Source organism: Tyto alba, unplaced genomic scaffold (genome assembly GCF_018691265.1).
Source record: "Tyto alba isolate M040663 unplaced genomic scaffold, T.alba_DEE_v4.0 Super-Scaffold_27, whole genome shotgun sequence".
NCBI lineage: Eukaryota > Metazoa > Chordata > Aves > Strigiformes > Tytonidae > Tyto > Tyto alba.
In genome coordinates this window covers 12,050,968-12,070,704 of record NW_024881301.1, presented here as the reverse complement: position 1 = coordinate 12,070,704, position 19,737 = coordinate 12,050,968, and the positions used below count along the sequence as shown (strand labels likewise).

Here is a 19,737-nt window from a genome sequence, read left to right as displayed (position 1 = left end):
AACATCTCAGGCAGTTAATAGGCACTGCAAATTTCATTTGCATGCAGATTATTACATTGTTACAGTCACTACCATTACCTTCTTCCAGATTTACATAACGTATAAAAACGCACAAGTTCCTTCTCCAACTTATCGTGCTGAAATGCACTGCGCTAAATATTCTTTCACAATAACAAATTTTCAAGATCACCTTCCTAAACTTCTACTTATATGTTTCGCTCTACTTTTACTTGAGCCTGTTTAACTTAAAGTTTAAGGGCAGGAATCAGTTAAGGGGTCTTATTTTTTTACAGTGATTTGAAGAAAAAGGAGGAGAAAGAGAAGTATTTCTTATAAAAATAACAATCCTTGTAAAAAAGAGTAAATAGATGGGCTTAACATTGGAGTTTGATTTCTTCCTACAGTGCACTGTTATATTTTGATTTATTATGTAAATTAAATCTCCCTGTTTAGATTAAAATTAGTATGGGAAGGAAGTGCAAATGAATACAAGCCATAAAGCGGTTAGGGTTACTTAAGCACTGAAAATGCATTAGTACCTCATGCTTATCGTTTTATCAGTCTGCAGAAACCTCTCTCTTTTTGACAATGGACAATAGCAGGTTTTCCTAAATTCCCAGTGGAAATGATTTACACTTTAACAGTATGTTTTTAACCTACCATTCTACTGTTTTAGTTCATTCCCGTGACACCTGATGCATAATAAAGTATATATTCTAAGTGTCATGTTATCATTTTGCTGTTCAAAATACCATCTCTCCTCTGAAACTTCACTTTGACAAGCATGTCAGAAACTATGCGGTATTGTGAGAAGAAATGATAGCTGGTGGATGGCCAAAACTGTATTTTGTCTGATTTTCTGTATCATGAATAGTCTAATTAGGAAAAAATGTTATTTTTAAGAAGTGACATCTTCAGTTCTGAGATAAAACGGAAAAAAAATGAGAGAAACTATTTCAATTGCTGCGATAATCAAATTCTTTTGTATCACTCCAAATACATGCATAAACATTTCCTCACAAATCCACTTGTTAAAATTATTTCTCTCTTTTCTCCCCTGACTTGCACTATGACAGTAGTAATCAAGACTGATAACTATCTTTAGCATTCTCAGTGTAGCCAAGTCTACCACCTCTCCCTTTAGCAAAAAACTCCAGCTTTTTGCATTGTCTGCACCCCGAGAACTGTGACTTTCTAAATTACTTCAGCAATAAACTTTGATAAAGGGAAATGTTCTCACCTAAAATTGCAGTTGGCACAAATGGATCTGTCATACATCATAAGCAGGTCAATGCAGAAAAGGTAAAAAGAGAGAGAACAGTAAATGATTGATAAAAGTTCCCAAGTTTTCTTTCAGAAAGCTACTGTGATCAACCAGTATGTTGCTTATATATGTATTAAATTTCTATGGCAAGAAGTATAATAACATAATTATATAGGCTTTTATTATGAAAAGGTCTATATAGGGTAGAAAACAAGGAAATAATCAGTTACCTGGGTAATAAGAATTAGGCACTGTTGTGCTCAATGTGTTAGTTTTCATTGTAAATGAAGATGGTGAAGATACAGCTGCAAAGAGAAACAAAGCTGGTTAGAGATGGTGAAGTGATATGCGGCTATTTAAGCTGAGTGGTTGTGTATGTGATTGACTTGGTTTAGAGGCCAACCTGCTGTGTTTATTGCACTGGAATCAGGACCTAGGAAAAACCAGGTGTTTCAAGTGAATAAAATAGTTCATTGAATTTGATCAATTCTCTAAAACGAAATGTCATCAGAGAAAGCATTTTCGTTGGTGATGACAAATATACTTCTTAAATCACAAGATTAGACTGAATACTGATGCTTGCATAAAGATATCAATTATAACAGGTGTTTTTGACAGAAGCTTTGATCATTAGTAAGTTTACTTAATAACCCTGTAAATACTGCATGCAAATATTCTACTATAGTTCATTTTTTCTCTCTTTTTTTGATTTGCTCAGACAGGTGGATAACGTATATACAGATACTATTATCCCTGAATATTACTCTTTAACAATGGTTTTCAAGAAGTGATACATAGACCAACTCTCACATTGGTATTTAATCATTTAACCATTTGTAAAGCCTATGGAAAAGCCCAATGCAACAAATTAAGTTCAGTTAGTTCCCTGGTATACAGAGATCATGTGTATTACTGTTGTAAGCACAGGTACATTCAACAGGTGGGAGTCAATCACAACATTTTACAGGATGTTAAGCCAAAGAATCATTAAAGGTTTTTAAGCCAAGCTCATTGCAAATTAATCTTTAGTTGCTTGTCTACACAGCTCAAATTCAGTCCAATCAGTGAATGTAAGCACACTAACAGGAATTTGTGAGGAGTGAGATTACTCCTGATGGTTTTCATCCATCCTTTTTATTTTTTTTTTTGGTTGATCTTCTAGGGCATACAGTCGTCAGCTCTTGTTAAGATGGAGCTATCTGGAAACTGGCTTACATAATGATGGCAGTTATCACTTATCCTATAAATGAATTACACTTCTTTCCTTTGATTATGCCTCCTGAATCACTAGATGGAAAGAACAGAGTGGTATTCCCTTTGGGTAGGGATGCAGAGATTAGCTGAGGTCAGGGCTGTTGCAGCTAATAAAACCGGTTAGATACAGAATGTAGCCAGAATAACAAACTCTCATAGGAAGTAGGAATGTCCTAAATCTCTTCAGTACAAGGCCTTACACAAAGATTATTCCTAAAAACTGTCAGACTGCTGCTTCTGGTGACCACACTTCTTATGGAAAGTCTAATGAGTGGTTCTAACCCTCAAATGGTATAAAATACTTGCTATGCCCATAATTTCAAAGGCTTAAGGTGTTTTCCTCCACCAAGAGGATTTAGTCTCAGGAACTCATTGTAGCCTTCTTTGGTTGTGACCATTCAGTAACACCACTGAAAAATGACATCATGATGTCAGAAGATGAAATCAAACCTCACAGAAGTAAACAATCTCATTTACTGCAATGGTGTATTCTCGTCAGAAAGGCAAGTCAGATTTTGAAGGATCTATTTCAAAGCAATTTGAAAAGTAACTCAAATGCAAATTAACATTGCAAATTATGATCCTAATGGTGTTGAGGGAAGTCTCACTGCATAAACCTCACAGAGTGTTTGTACAATTGAGCTCGTCAAAGATAAGTTCTTAAGCATATTATTAAAGAGTGGGAGTTGGGCCTTGTATACTGTTAGTACTTGAAATAAAATTCAATTTTTGACAAATTCTGAAGATGTTAAAAAACACTGGTATACAAGAAAAACTGAAGTTCTTTAAGAACTACAAAAACAATTAAGCTTTTTGAACACAGTAATTATTTTTTCATTTTTTTTAACAATTATAATAAACTACTGTTTTCCCCTGTCTTTGGTTAGTGCTAACCCCTAGAGAGGAGTGAGTCCTTGAAAAAATTCTTATACAGGAAATTTTACATCCCAAATTTTATTTATTTTCAGGTTAGATCCAAAAAGACCCAGGATATTACAGAATCTCTTATGAAATTGCAGAACCAATAATTCCATTGAGTTCCTCCTTTGCACAAGAAACAGAAAGAGCATCATCTAGAATTGGAAATAAGAAGACAATTGGATCACCATTATTAAGTTATGACATTCAAAAATAAATTTTGCCTATAAGAAAAGATGTGAGCAGGGGAAGCATCTGAAGGACTTGGGACAGCATGAGGGATATAAAATTTCTAATATAATAGAGCTTGGAGAAAGGTAAAACCACAGCTGTTTCAGTAATGTCTTTGCTCTTCTGCAGAAGAAAAGGATGGACAGAAAAAAGCTCAATTATCCTTATTATTTTTAAAGAAGTCTATTCTTGATGTCTGGCTGACTTGCTCATCTAATACACACTGTAATGTGCTGCACAGTGGGAAACTCTGGGTCCCATGGATTTTCCATGACTGAGTAATGAGGAATATTTTAAAAACCATTGGCATCTTTCTTCCATTTTCCAACAAAAAAAAAAAAAAGGAAAAGAAAAGAAAAAACTTACATCTCCCATTTAGATTGTGCGTGTCCATGAAAGAGAAAGCTTCGTCACAGTTGGTGCCTTGCTCAGTGTAGCTTTTATCCATTGAATTCACCATCACTGTCATTTCCTGCCGTGTACTACTCAATGTCTCTTTCCGCTTTTTAGCCAATTTTCTTAAGAAATGAATGTTGAGGAAAAAAAAAGAAAAGAAAAATACAGTCAGTGAGCAGACATAGTATTCATGTTGTTTAAATGAGTATTGTAGTTTGTAACCACATTATTAAGTAATTACTCCTGTTTCTGGAAACTTAAATCTATTTCACGCTTACATCTTTCAACAGCATCTGGTAATCAAGGGATAGTTGCCAATGCCCTGATTTATGGTGAACAGTAGCTTAATCCTTGGGGACCATCACTGAATTAAAGGGGACTACTTGGATACAAAGATGATGTGAGCTACTGTACCAGAGGCTACATCTGTTTAAATACATAAATAAAAATGATAGGAGAGAACATTTCACTGACACTGACAAATCAGTCCCAGTTTTCACTTCACACTAGTAGAACTGTCTGGAGCTGTTTCACTGAGACACCATATAACAAAGCTAACTGGTTTACATCATACTGTATAGTATATGTTTGATCTCTAAACACATGTTGTATAAGCAAGTGACGTTTTAAATTGACTTGTATTTCTAAAGACTATTTTCTGTCAGTGAAATTTCATTCAAGTACCATAAATAAAACAGAACTCATATCTTTGCATCCTCCAGTCTCCTCCCTCCTTCGTAACTAATTAAAATGAATAAGAAATACATTATTTAATGTAGAATCTAAGATGAAACTCCTAATGCCTGAACAACTTAATGGAAGTCCTTTAGAAGGACAGGCTTATCAAATCGGTAACATGAAATGGATATAGTTTTTCCTCTTCCCACGCTTAAGCTCGGATGGCAACACACGAAGTCATGCATGACTTCTCTTCCCATCTTCTTCGGCCTTAAGCTGAAAGTACATACAGCTTCTCCCACCACCGGCCAACCACTGGGCAATTCCCAGTTTAGCTGGGTTGTGAAACCAGAACCTGAACAGTGACGACAGCATCCACAGTGCGGTCACGGAAACTTCATTTGTAAGGCACATATCCTACTTATTTTATTTCGCTGCTGTGCAGACCATAGGAAAGTGCTTCAGGACAATTCAGCACTAGAGCAATGCTCCAGGAAGGCATGCAGAAGCAGCTTTTCTTCACAAGAGTTCCCTCTCTTCGGGCTGGAATCAGCAGCTTCTCTTTAACCAGTCGTCAATATAATTAGCTATCTAGACACTGCATACTCACTAAAGCCAGGAAACTGCAGTATATAGTGGCCTTTGCTTGCCTATCAGGGGATCTGTGAGTACTATCTCTATCCACAAAACCTTTAATTGCTGTCAGTCTCACAAGCTCAGCACTTTCTCCGGGAACTCCTGCATGTGAACAATGTACTGGCGAACAGGTAACAACTCTTCCTTAACAGTTTTTTAAAGAAAAGTTACTAGGAGAATTGCTCAGGGCAACATTATAGAGATAGTGGTCTGTACCTGAAAATCCACAATGTGATAAGATGCATGATACCAGCCAGTCAGTAGGATTACAAAAAAAAACCCACCCATGCTCCGCAAGGTGTACATCTCGAGCATCTGCTGTTGCAGGGAATGTCCTTTATTTTTCAGTAAAAATTGTGTCCTTCCCAAGGAGAGCAAAAGTTCTTGCTTATTAAAGCAACAACGTGATGTCCACATTTTATAAAAAGTCAGCTAATTTTCTTAAAGGTATTACACTAACATTTTCTCATTTCCTTAATTTTTGGTTTTGGTCCCATTACCAAGCTATAGCAGATTGTTTTTATGACAGTAACAACTGTACAGTACTTCTCAATCTGAATCTAATTTTGGAAATAGGTCTTGTGGGAAAAGTTCAAATCTGAAACAACTGTTACAGGAAGAGAGCGATACCAGTCCGACTTTTGTACTGTGAACAAAAACACCCACTGGACTTAGGTAAACTTTAGCTGAATATAACACTTTTTACATCTGCAGTTTTCAGATATTGCTGAAAGTGTTGCAGTGCTGAAGTCTTTGCAACCCATCCACTCCTTAGATCTCTCAATCCCTGGGAGGGTCTAGCTATACAAGATTTAAGAAACTTGTAAAACCATGGTACTTCACATCACCATCACCGCTCATGGTCTTAGATTTGAAGTAGAATTTTGGGGAAAAGAAGACTTAAATATTTGATCATCTTCACTCATGGAAAAAACACCTCATAGCTACTCTCTGATGCTTCCTCCTTCTTAAAGGAAAAGAGATCTACAGCCAAAGGAAAAAATAAAACAGATGGGAACTCCCATGATGATTATCTAGGAAGAAATTCTTAATGTAGGGAAAGCAAAATGTTCAGTGTATCACACAAATAGTGTTACCATCACTATATGAGAAAGGAGAATATACTATGCCAGTCTTAGAAAAGAGGAGCCTGATGTTCAGAACAATCTCAAGACTAGCTAGGAACTGTTGGTATTTTAAGGCACAAGAAATTGTGAGAAGTGAGCTGGTATAATGGTAAAAATATGGTAAAATGTAGAGCAGACAAACATATGGACTTCCCCCCTCCTCCCCAAATTGTGTGGGATTTGGGTTATCATTTACTCTGTCCTGTTACAAATATTAATAAAATCAGCCTAGGAAAATAATAAGATAAAAGCTTCCTCACAATCTGTCCCCATTTTATGTGCCATCATGAAACTCTTAAATGGTGCATCTTCTCCCGTACAGTCCCTTCTACTTGAAAGGATCACCTTGTAAAACTTCTGCAAGCCTAACTTGCTACCTTTCTCAAAATCCTCTTCCTCTGTGATTTCTCCCTCACACCCTCCAACAAACCAGCACTAATAATTAAGCTGCTGCTACATTATCAGCATCTATTTTTGGTTAATTTTCCATCTACTTACCTGCACCCATTTTCTCTGTCCTGTCCCGACTTAAATAACAAGCTCTTTGGGACCTAGTTTGCCGTTTTCCTTCGTGCTTATAAAGCACTAGGCACAAAGTGCAAGGCACAATGGGACATCATCATAGCTTGAGGAATGTAACAACAGAAAAAAAAAAGAAGAAAAAAAAAAAGATGACTGGGGCTGATAACCAGAATCAATTCAGGCTTTGAAAGAAATGTGCCTTCCATCTTAGAAACAGTGAGAAAAGCATATTTATTTGACTAAAGCAAAAGCATTCACTTCCTTCTTCCCAATTCCAAGCTAAGTGGTACTTCCTTTTTTGTATAAGTATGCCTCCTTTCTTCCAAGAAAAGAAAGAATAAATAAGATGCTGCTACTTTCCACAGCTACAGCAACACACTACCACCACCAAGATATTATTAAACATGGTGAGATGCAATTTGAAATAGCATTACTAAAGGAATTGGGCTTAATACCTTTCCTCTAGTTAATTCAATTAACTTATTGTAAGTTAAGATAAAACAGCTTCTTATATAAATATTGCTTTAAATTTTACTTCTCTATTTGCAGACAGGTCACATAAATGGTTCTCATAAAGAAAGGATTGGGGGCTTTAATGCAACTCACTGGTGTGGTGTGCTTGTAGTTAGAAAAGCTTTTAACAGTTTGCTCACCAAACTCCTGAAAGAATGTAAACTATAATCAGAAAGATCCTTTAGTAAAATAATAGCTGGTTAGAAAGATACAATACAAAGAGTAGGACTAAATGTTCTTTTATTAAAACAGAGATACATTACTAGTGGGTATCCTACAGAAGTGCATGTTGGGATTTGTACTGTTCACCACATACACACTGATCTAGAAAAGGGGTGAACAACATTGTTGCACACAATGTTTTTGGACAACACACAATTTGTAATTGGTACTAAAAATAAGAAATACATTTAAAAAGTTACAAATTTATCTCATGAGATAACTGGATATGAGTGACTGGATATTCACTTAAAATAAAACTCAGTGTTGATAAAGTCATGCATATGAGAAAAAATAAACAACTATAGACACAGAATATTGGGTCTAAATGACTTTATAAACAATAGAAGTAAGAGATCTGGTAGTCACTGTCTGAAGACAAAAGTTCAGTGCTATGTATAGTCAAAAAAGGCAAAAAGAAGTCAGAAATTATTAGGTAAGGAATAGAAATGGAAAATGTCATTAAGCAACTGCAATAAATCTGTGGAGCTCTGACATTTTGAACACTGCATGCAGTTCTGCCATGTGTCTATCCAAACAGGATTTTCTCAAACTAGACAACATATACAGAGAGGTGATGGGAAGATCAAAGGAACAGATCCTAACAGAAGAGTGGTAGTCCTGATATAGATAGGGAATCCCCAGTTTAAAAAAGAGGAAGTTGAATTGGGAATATGATTAAAGTATACAAAGAGGAAAAGCATGAAGAAAAGTAAGAAATTGAGAAAGAATTACTATTTCTCAACAATGTAAGAAACAGAACCAGAGGGTACAAAGAAAATTTTTTAAATATGAAAGCAAATACTTTCACACAAACCAGATAATTATGGAACACATCACAACAGGACCCCAGACAGACCAAAAGCAAATACTGGTAAAAGAAAAATCGATTAAGTGCTGAGTGGAGGACAGTGAATGCATTACCTTATCTTCACACTGTTCCTGTATTCATTTAAAGGTTTGTCACTGTCCACTGTTACAGACATGATGTTATGACTGGTGGACTTTTAATTCCAAAATGTGATGCAATTTTTTATTATATTAACAATCTCTGCACAGATTATGCAAGAAACAGGATGTGAATACCTTATTTGCTTTTCTAACACTTAGAATTACTCACCTTTTTGCATTGTTTAGGCTATTTATGATATACCTGGCAGGATTAATTAACTCAGAAATTAATTACTTTGCCCACCTATTTTAGCTGTCTATGATATGCTAAAAGACACATAATTATATTGGGGAAAATGCTTTAATCTGAAATCATTTAATAAGCATCACTGCACCCTCAGCAAGTTTGCCGACACCCAGCTGTGTGGTGCGGTTGACATGCTGGAGGGAAGGGATGCCATCCAGAGGGACGTGGACAGGCTTGAGAGTTGGGCCCGTGCAAACCTTATGAAGCTCTACAAGGCCAAGTGCAAGGTCCTGCACATGGGTTGGGGCAATCCCAAGCAGAAATAGAGGCTGGGTGATGAGTGGATTGAGAGCAGCCCTGGAGAGAAGGACTTGGGGGGTAGTACTGAATGGAAAACTGACTGTGAGCTGGCAATGTGTGCTCACAGCCCAGAAAGCCAACCATGTCCTGGGTTGCATCAAGAGAAGTGTGGCCAGCAGGTTGAGGGAGGGGATTCTGCCCCTCTGCTCTGGTGAGACCCCAGCTGCAGTGCTGGGTCCAGCTCAGGGGCCCCAGCGTAAGAAGGACACAGACCTGTTGGAAAGAGTCCAGAGGTGAACCACAAAGATGATCAGGGGGTTGGAGCACCTCCGTTACGAAGACGGGCTGAGAAGGATCTGGGGAGACCTTATAGCAGCCTTCCAGTACCTAATGGGGGGCCTATAGGAAAGGTGGGGTGGGACTTTTTACAAGGGCAGGTGGTGATAGGACAAGGGGTAACGGCTTTAAACTGAAAGAGCAAAGATTTAGATTAGATATAAGGAAGAAACTCACTACTGTGAGGGTGGTGAGGCACTGGAGACTGTGACTGACAGAGAGACTGCGGCTGCCCCCTCCCTGGAAGGGTTCCAGGCCAGGTTGGATGGGGCTTTGAGCAACCTGGTCTGGTGGAAGGTGTCCCTGCCCATGGCAGGGGGGTTGGAACTAGGTGATCTTTAAGGACCCTTCCAACCCAAACCATTCTATGCTTCTATGATTCTGTGACCACTGATTCAGTGACATTCAGTCTGAAGATGTAATTTAATAGAAGTTCTCCACAAGAAGTGTGTAATAAAATCTGCTAATGTAACTGACTTAATCCCTGTTTATTGTGGTTTTATACATTTTTTATACTTATGTTGTAGTTATTTTTTCTTTAACAATAGAACAGTCCTTCTCAATAACTGTGACTGTTTTCTTGTCTTCAGTAATGGGTCCTCTAAGGCAGACACAAAAACACACACCACACATCATTATGAGAATTACATGTGTACAGTGGAGTTTGGGTTTGGTCTACCACTTCTGGTCTGAAATAGTGTACATTTGGTAACACTGGGTATTATTCTAATCTGTATTAGAAAATTAAAAATACTACTTTCTATATTTTAGGATATCCTTTTAGGGCATACCTTGAATCTCCAATGTCTCATCTGTACTGTTTATGTTACTGTTAAAAAATTCTCACGGAAAACAAGTTTTAGGAATCTGAATATCTAATCCAGTTCAACCAAAATGGTAAATTTCTTCAGGTGTTATTAAATAATTATCATTATAAGTAATTAATACTTTTATTTTTCTTTATATTTCTTATCAAAACAGCAGCACTCTGCACAGAATCCCTTCTATCTCCCCTGAATGGACTGAGACACAAATATGAAGCAATTGAAATCAAGTGAGGAAGTGAAGTAGTACGGCATTAGAGATAGTGAAGTTCTGCTCATAGCAAACTTCAATCATTCAATTTCACATTTATATGCTTTATATTGAAATTTAATATGCTCAAGAATGCAATTTCACAGTGACATTAAACTGTATACTGTCAACACTCTATCAGACAGAAAATAAGGTTAGGAGAAATATTTTTGAAGGCACTATGTTTTGCAGCAAGAACTAGTGAACACTTAAAATGCTTTACAAGTTGTCCCCACTTCAGGAACTAGCATTTCCGGAGAACAACCACAGGCAAAATAATTGTCAGGAGAATTTAAAAAGAAAAAGGTAGGCAGGATCCCACTGAATTCTGTTACTCCTTGCTTAGAATCACTTAGTATGCACACCAGTATTAGATTACAAAATTATTCTTTGCACTAAGAAGACCAACATACATTTTGTATTGACATCACAACAAAGTAAAGCTACAACAGTATGGAAGACAGATGTAGAGATTATGAATATCTGACTATAGCCAAGAGTGCATAACCCCTTTTACCTGACTTTGCAAAGGTGTGGCTTATTATAATTTCTTTTAGGTGTCTTCTCTTTGTTTTAATTTCAACTTCCTGCTTCCGAGCAAGCGCCAAGATTATTAATTTAATTTTTATCGTGCTCTTGCACTCTCTGATATAGACAAAAGAATGAACTTTAAAAAAGTGCTCTGATGCTGCTCAGATTTTAAAAACAGTGTCCCTGATACCACAGGATTTAATTTTCCTCACTTCCATTCACTGTGGCTTTCATTTTTGACACAGAGACTTTAGAAGCACTTTCAGTAATGTCAAAACTAGTACTGGGAGACCAAGAAGGCATCCCAGCAGGATGCTGCTAGCAGGACCTGCTAGAAAGGGAGAAGAGAGGAATATAAGTAAATGTGGGGGGGGGAGGAAGGATTCATTTAACTTGCAGAGTTACAAGAACTGAGTGTAAAATGAGTACAAACTTTTTAAATGGAAGCGGAGGTTAATGAAAATGGCTTTGATTTATGCCAGCATAAACAAAACCATTTTTTTCTGTGTTTTTTACTTGCATTTTTACTCACTGTGTATTAGAACTTTAATAGTCTTTTTGCACTTCGTTGCTACCAGTAGATGGGTTCATTAGCATTACATGAGCTCAAAGCAAAAAGCAGTTATTTGGTTACATCCCATTTTCAAAGTATCAGTGATAGCTCACAGGTAAAGTATGTCTTGGATCCAAAAAGAGAGAAGGAAAATATGGAGGGGAATAGGAAATGAGAAGGAAAAGTTGATGGAAAAATAAGGTACAGCTGCAGTCACAGACAGACAGCTCATCTAGTGTTTCTGCTAAGTGTTCTTTCTTGAATTCAGGTATTCAGCACATGCTTTGAAATTTGCTTATAGTGACTTCATTAAAAACTCTGCTTATTTGTTTCTTAGCTTCTACTTTGTATGAACTCCTACATGAGGTTATCATCTAAGTTTCTGCAAGTGAGAGTTACAGAATCAAATCCAGGAACACCTCAGGTCAAAGGAGGCATTGCACTGACAGATTTGCTTTGCTGATGCAGTGGATGAGGAGGAACACTGGTGACTGAGTGACAGTGAGAAAAAAATGGAGCTATGTGGTGTGTGAGATTAATGTAACAACATTTATTTGAAATGAGCTGACTCTCATCTTAGCTCACAGAGGAAGTTTATTTTGTGGTTACAGTTTAGTTCTTGTTTGTCCACCTAAGAAGACCTCAATATGTTTTAGTATGATTGACAGGCTCCTCAGGGAAGGCTCTAGGCTATGGCAGTAAAAAGGAATTTGAGAAGCTCTGGCAGAACTGTATGTCTGGAAATTTCCTGGCTGCACTGTTCCTGTCTCAAGTTAGTCACTGGTTTTGGTCTTCAGAAAAATGCACCCACACACTTTAAAAAATAAAATCCAACACCATCCTGCTCCCCCAACAGGAGGATAAAACAGTAATGAGATGTGACCAGTAATATTTTTCAAAATTTATCATTAACGGATTTTGACCATGACCTTGATTATTACAAGGAATGAATCAGGCAATAAAATTTCCCATTCTACTTAACTGAACTAAGGAAGGAAAAATGAAAAGCCACAAATTCTCTGAATTTGTTTCAAAATTTAACAATTTTGTAATAGGAATTTAAATTTGTGTTTTGATTCTTACAAACTCCAAATTAGTCAATCCAATAGTGAATAGAATACTTAATCAACCTATAGGTCCTCCTGAATTGTAAGGGTGTGTAAGGAAAATACAAAGAATATTAATACCTTGCTTTTTTCTCACAAATGAATTAAAAGGCAAATGCTTATGAATCTGTTCAGTTTACTAAAGACTTAGTTGACTTATTTACTTTGGGGTTAGAGCATCCATGTGGAACTACTTACAGGATAAGGATCAGTGTGCCACTTGGAATGTGGGAGAGACCAAAATATGACCAATCCTTTATGAGCACAGGGAGGAACCCAGAGGAACAGCAAACTGCTATGTGCCTGTCCTCTCTTCCCCGGAAGAAAAGAGGACAGCGGAGCAGCTGAGAGGTCTGTTACGGTGAGGAATGCAGGGAACCGGAGCAGCTGGGAGCAGCTAAATCAGGGTAGGGAGATGAGGGGTGAAATGACTGCATTCTACCAAAATATATCACTATAGTCTCTGACATAGGAGCGGACTGGTACCCAGGTCTCTCCTTCAGCTGATGACCCTGCTCACCAAACCAGTAAGTCATACTCTTTGATCCAGTCAGTCCTAAATTACTCTCTTCAAAGTAGTGTATTTTTAATGGTTTTGGAGAGTTCCTCCTATTAAAAAATGTATAACCAACCAAGGGATTAAAACCTTCTGATAGGAAAGGGCATGGACTTTTAAACGTTACCAGACTGATCAGGGAATTGAACCTGGATCTCTCCTGAATGACAAATCCTGACTGAGACTGAGAGTGTTGTGCTGGCTCAGCCTGGAGAAGAGAAGGCTCACAGGGATCTTACTGCAGTTTTTAACTACCTAATGGGAGAGTAGAGATAAGACAGAGCTAGACTCTACACACGTGGTGAAGACAATATATACTAGATGCAAGTTGCAACTCAGGAAATTCTTATTAGATCTTCATAAAATTTTGTCGCCATTGGCTACTCAAACAGTGGAGCAGGTGCTCAGGCAGGTTGGATCTCCATCTTTGGAGACACTCAAACCCTTGCTGGACAATGACCTGAGCAACTTGATTTAGTTTAAATCTGCTTTGAGCAGGAAGCTAGAAAAGATGATCTCTAAAGGTCCTTTCTGATCCAATTTATTCTAGGATTCCCATTAAATGTTCTGGTAATAGGGCCTTCTTAATAAAAGGAAGCAATGGGAATTTAAAGGATTACAGATTTGAACACAATCCTCAACTGTGCCCCTCCTTTGGGATAGTGCTACACATGAGATGCACAGTCAGAACCAATATAGGATAATATGAGCAAAATTACATACAGTCAAAGAATTAAACATTATGATAGATATATATTCTTTTTAGTTATTTCATTTTTTTATCATTGTTTTTTTCTGCTGCATGTACTAAATCACCTTTCTAATTTAAGGAGCAAAGCTTATGTAAATATTTTTATCAATAAAGCTTTTTCATTAGACAGTTAGTTATATTCACATTGAACTACATAATGAGAATGTGATAATTTTCCATGAAAAAAGGTAAATTATATTTTTTCTAATATGGTATTAATAATATACATGTTCTCATTTTAATGAAGATTAACTGTTCCATTTTCCATTGTCTTTGATTTGTATTAATTTCTGCTACATTAATTGTACATAAATGTAAAATGACATTACACTACTTTACATGCTTTGTATTACACTATTTCAACTTAATTGAAATGAAGTATCTGAAGTTTCTAAAGAGATCCGCTTCTGAAATGTATGGTCATGGGAAAATTCCACACCTGACCTTTCCTTATGCCTGAGGATACTTTTTTTTTCCCACAAAAAGAAATTTAATTTTCTTAGCTAACAGCTAACTCTGTTCAGAACAACAGTAAATGAAAATTTACACAGAACCTGGACTTTCTCTTTTGTTAGCATATATATACCATTTTACTTATCTATAGTTAACAAGAATACCTAGGTTCTTTTGTATGCAAATGAATATACATATCTAATTTTGTTTTAAGAGATAAAACTTAAAAGAAACAATTTAGCTGAATGAAAGATGTGTATGTCGTATTGGGCTCACAGAGAGATGTATTTCTTTCATAGTATTGTGTAGTTGGGTATTAAAGAATCTGCACATGGTACAAGAATACCATATTTATATTGTTTAAAAGACATATTTTGCATTTGACATTGCAAGTCTTCTCCTTTGTCTCTTTTTCTTGTTTTCCCCCACCATATTATCATATGATCTGAATAAAGAACTAAACAGACACTGGGGGCTATTCAGGAGGAGGTATCTGTGTGATGTATAGTGCCAGACAACATGAACATGAAAGCTTTTCACAGAAACACATTCATGACAGATTTTGAAATTCTCTTCCTGAAACTAATTATCATTTTAGAAAAGGTTGGCTAATGATGAAAGAAAACAAGTTCTTATCCCGTAGCTGTCAGTTTTAAATAGAGCCTCAAACTCCCAGGGGTGATGTGCACTGTAGGTGCCCAGAATCCTTCTGCTTTCACAAACTGAGACAAGAGGCAGTGTTAAACTGATGCAAATTTGTTCTGGGATGATCTTCCCCACACCAAATTTTCACCACATTTTCAGACGTGTTCTCAGCATGAGGAATTACAGAGCTGTATGGCAGATGTATCTATTACGTTGTAGTTTCATCATCCTCTCTGTCCACTAGCCTCTCTCTTTGAGATTTGCTATGACATTCTAAACTCCTTAAGCATGGCAAAGCAAATGTCCTTCTTTAGAAGAAAAAATCTGCCACATAAGCAGTTCCTTCCATAAACAGAAAATCCCTAAGACCACAGCACATCACTACCTGAGGCTGATCTGGGTATGGGGCAGGTGTTTTCTACATGAAATAACTTGATACTTTTACTACTGGGTTAGAAAGTTTGTCCTGCAAGTCCCAGCAGTGGAAGCAAGTTCCCAGATTTCTACAGAGTCTAATAAGTTACTTCTAGACTTGCACAGGCTCAAGTTAATAGAAAGCAATAGTAACTGTAACAGTTTTAAATATAGAAAATACTTTTGCCTCAAGATATTTATGTTTCTGCATAGATTTCTCTCCAACTGGACAGGAACTAAGTCACTTGGTTTTATCAATATAAGGACATGAAATACAGTCCAAATAAATTGTTTAAAGTTCTCCAAAACATTCCTTAAAGGAATTATCTTTAGCATATTTTCTATTTAAATATATGTAAATATAATATATGTATTGTATAGAATATACACATGCATGTATATATGTAAATACAGAACTAAATATATGTAGCAGTGTAGTGCAGAACAAAAACCAAATGTTTTAATAGGCTTAATCTAATATGACTCATTCACTGGCTTGCTGCTCCACACAAACAGAATACAAAACAGCCAAAGGTTTTTCGCCAATGAAAAATTCCATTGGATTGGTGCAGATGTTCTGGTAGACAGATAAACACCCTGACCTAGCTCCTGCGGTACGTCCTGCAGTGGGAGGTACTTACTTCTTCAGTTCCTGGGTATATTGCCTTCTATGCAAGACAGCCTTCCTTGCTCATGCTGGCTTTTGAATTGCAGCCCTACACTTGCTCACTTAAACAGATAATTTTTTGCCTTTTTGTAACCCAATACAGGCAGCAGCCTGGACAACATAACTGCTAGTGCTGGTACTGAGCACTTACAAACTTGCATATGGTTTTTCTGCACTACCTACACTCCATCTACATCATGTACCTTTCACTTTTTCAAGCAATTCCCTCCTTCAAGACTTTTGTAATATTCAATACATCCTGGCAGTTCAAAATACCCAATCACATAGGGTTTTAATCAGCCTTTTAGAGGACTCTATCTTCCTTCTCTTCCACAGGAGGAAATCTGTCTCAACAAAAGTCACTGACTAAAAGCTCAGAATAGGCAATACTCAGTCATGTAAAAAAGAAACTATTTTTTTCCTAAGTTGCTGCTGAACTTGGGCTATCCCCTTGAGGTGGGTAGAACAACTAGTGGGATGCATGAAGATATACCCGGAGCATAGTGTTCTTGGAAGTGCACTAATTTAATAGCGCTCTGTGCTCACTGAGGGAAGGCAGGCACTAAGCAGTGGTTCTTTAGCAGCGCGTAGCTTGTAAACCATTCAAGTTCTCTCCAAAGCCATGGGAGTATCATCTAATTGGCAGTGGAAGCATGGTGGCAGATGGAGTGCTGGTAATCCAAAGCTGTGACTACAGGAGGAAGCGGTCCAGCTGAGACATCGTGAGGCTGGTACTATTTGGTCAGTCTAGGATGCAGCTGCACGCTCAATCCAATCTTATCCCACGCAGAGGAATGGGGCTTCTGAGAGAAACTGTCATCTGTCCTTTTATAAACAGCTAATGAAGCTGTCCAGCCCCTACTTCTCTATTAGCAGATATGTGTGTTGGGGTCTTATGTCCTATATTCAGTGGCTCATAATGAAGATGATAGTATGAGGCTTGTGTGGCAAGGAATGTTGATTAATCCACTTTAAGAGCTCTTTGTACAGCTGTGGAAAGGGCAGCTGATACAGCTGCATACCATAGTGGGTTTAGGTAGGAAAACTTAAAATAAATGTATTTAGATCCCCTCATTTCTAATTTAGCAAACTTGAACCTATTAACATTAAAGACTTTCTTAATTAAAAGATGTAAGAAAGGTGCCAAGGAAACCTTCTCTAAATCTTTCTAATATAGTTTCATCTGGAAAAAAAACAGTGTTAGAGCCACAATAACTTTAACATTTGAGAAGAATGTTAATTAATGATTGCATATAATATGGGATTTTCACTCAGAGCTTTGCCACCCACAAGCAGTATAATCCGAAAACCGAGGAATCAAATTTTTTGCATGTAACCACGCCACATTTAAGTCTACACCTCTGTCACAGTAACACAAAGAGAAAATTAATGCCTTTTACTTTTTCTCACATCTAATTCTAAATTCTGTGAAAATACACTTTTAAAGAGAGAAAGACAACTTTTATCCTTGGAAAAGAAAAAATATGAAACTTCTGAATAGAGCTTGCATGGTAAAATTCCTTTTGAGCAACAGAATAAAATCTATAAATAATGTCATAGTCCTTCCCCTGACGAAATAATCCTTTGCAAGAATACTATATGCATGAACATGAGTTGCTAGGCACCGTGTTGTTCTTCAGAATGCAACAACCCCAAACAACTAAAATACTACTACATCATTAAAAATAACAGTCAGTTGGAATTTGCAATTTTAACAGTAATGATAGCTGCTGTTCTTACAATACACAGCCCAGTACTTAAAATATATTGGAATTTTACAGTTTACAGTAGCGATGTAATACAGTAAGCGTACTGAGTTTTACAGAGATACACAGACCTGTCTGAAGTGTTGCAGAGAGGCAGCAATGAAGCCAGAAAAAGTAGTAGGCTTTTGTGTTGAAAATAAGAAATTATTCCTTTGCAGTCCTCTAATAATAACAAATAATGATGAAGTTTCTAAGATATAAAGTGTTAGTGCTAAAATTAACTCTCCAACTCATTATTTACAGAGAAAGGATGTAAACCGTGACAGCTACAAGGAAAACTGCTCTTTATCAAAAAAAAAAAAAGAAACAAACCAAATAAACAACAGAATTTGATAACGAACAAAGCAGTACCTCTGTAGCAAAACTTAAGGGAGATCCATAAAAAAGATTCTGCATGCCTGAAGAATTTAATGGTTAATAATATCCTTTCTATGAATTTATTGAATAATATAGCTATCACAGAATTCTTTGTTAAAGTTCTGCATGATTTGGGAGATAGCACTTGAGAGGGAGTGTCGTAATGCCTGTAACAAACTGCAGGTTAGGTCAGGAGTCAGGTCTGGGTAGAAGTGCAATTAACAGAAATTAGAGGGAGAGGTTAGCAGGATATTAACTTGCATGACATCACTATCAGTCAGTAACATTTGAGAATATGTGGATATTTTATTCTCCTAGAGAAACTGCTGAAATATTTTTCTGCACTTAAAAAAAAGATGCAGTGAGTAGGAATGCTTCTAAAACAGTACAATATTTACTGTGGAACAGGTTCTTTTAATGTTTTGGCACAAATGTTGGTATATTTTCTACTGAATTAGGGTAAGTAATCCGTAATATAATCATTATGGCTATTTACCTATACAAAAGCACCTGAAAATATCTATGGTGTTGTGATTGTTTTCTAAAGCTAAAGAAATATGAATGCACAACTACAAATACATCACATTCATAAATCAGAACATGGCAATTTCTCTTTAACATACTGTTTGATTCAAATTATAACAATTTTAAGATCATATGTCAAACAAACGTTTTGACTAGACTGACATTTCCTAGCCTATCTATACAACTTGTTAAAAAGGTGTATCTCTCAAAGGAAATCACAAGACTCCTTACAGCTGACTTCAGTGGAGAGTTAAGTGAATGAGGACTTTGAAATGATGCATTCCACTTCTGTCCTTGGAGAAAGGAGTACTGCCTCTTTCAAGGAGCTAAGGGGATTCCCTTTGCTAACTTTTAGTTGTGCGAGACCAAACGTAGAAATGGGATCCCTAGTATGTATGGCACTTAGTAATGGAATCTTCTTAATGAAAAGATGATCTAAGTGCTGCACCATGGGTACTTACAAGAGCTTTATACTGAACTGCAAGTCTCTGCATGCAATGACACTGCCCTCCATCGGGGAGTAGTTTTTAACAGTCACTAGTAACCTTTAAGCTTACAAACATTTGATAAAAAATAGTATTGAGCTAGTTTCTTCAACAGCAAGGAAGCAAGTAACCTGAAAACAGATGAGTGGACACCAGTGCGATTCATTAGTGATGCATGTTCACTATTTAAATAGCATCTTCCCTCAAAACACTGTAACAATATAAATAACTGTAACTAAAAAGAGTGGGTAATGGACATTCCAATACTATTTTGACATAGGTGAGTTACAGGTGAGGAGACTGTGGTTGAATTTAGATGAGA

General features: G+C 36.8%; 1 protein-coding gene across 9 annotated transcripts in view; it reads right to left on the bottom strand.

Annotated features, from left to right (window-relative positions):
• PTPRM (protein tyrosine phosphatase receptor type M) overlaps positions 1-19,737 on the bottom strand; it is a 490,776-nt gene that overhangs the window by 98,807 nt on the left and 372,232 nt on the right. For 6 of the 9 annotated variants that reach the window (XM_032987657.2, XM_032987658.2, XM_032987660.2 and 3 more), the window contains 3 exons: positions 4,034-4,185; positions 1,495-1,569; positions 1,241-1,267 (listed from right to left, as the gene is read on the bottom strand). In XM_032987657.2, the coding sequence (XP_032843548.1) occupies positions 1,241-1,267; positions 1,495-1,569; positions 4,034-4,185 (254 nt within the window). The remainder of the gene's footprint in view (positions 1-1,240; positions 1,268-1,494; positions 1,570-4,033; positions 4,186-19,737) is intronic. The other 3 variants (XM_032987659.2, XM_032987661.2, XM_032987664.2) reach the window with 1 other exon arrangement.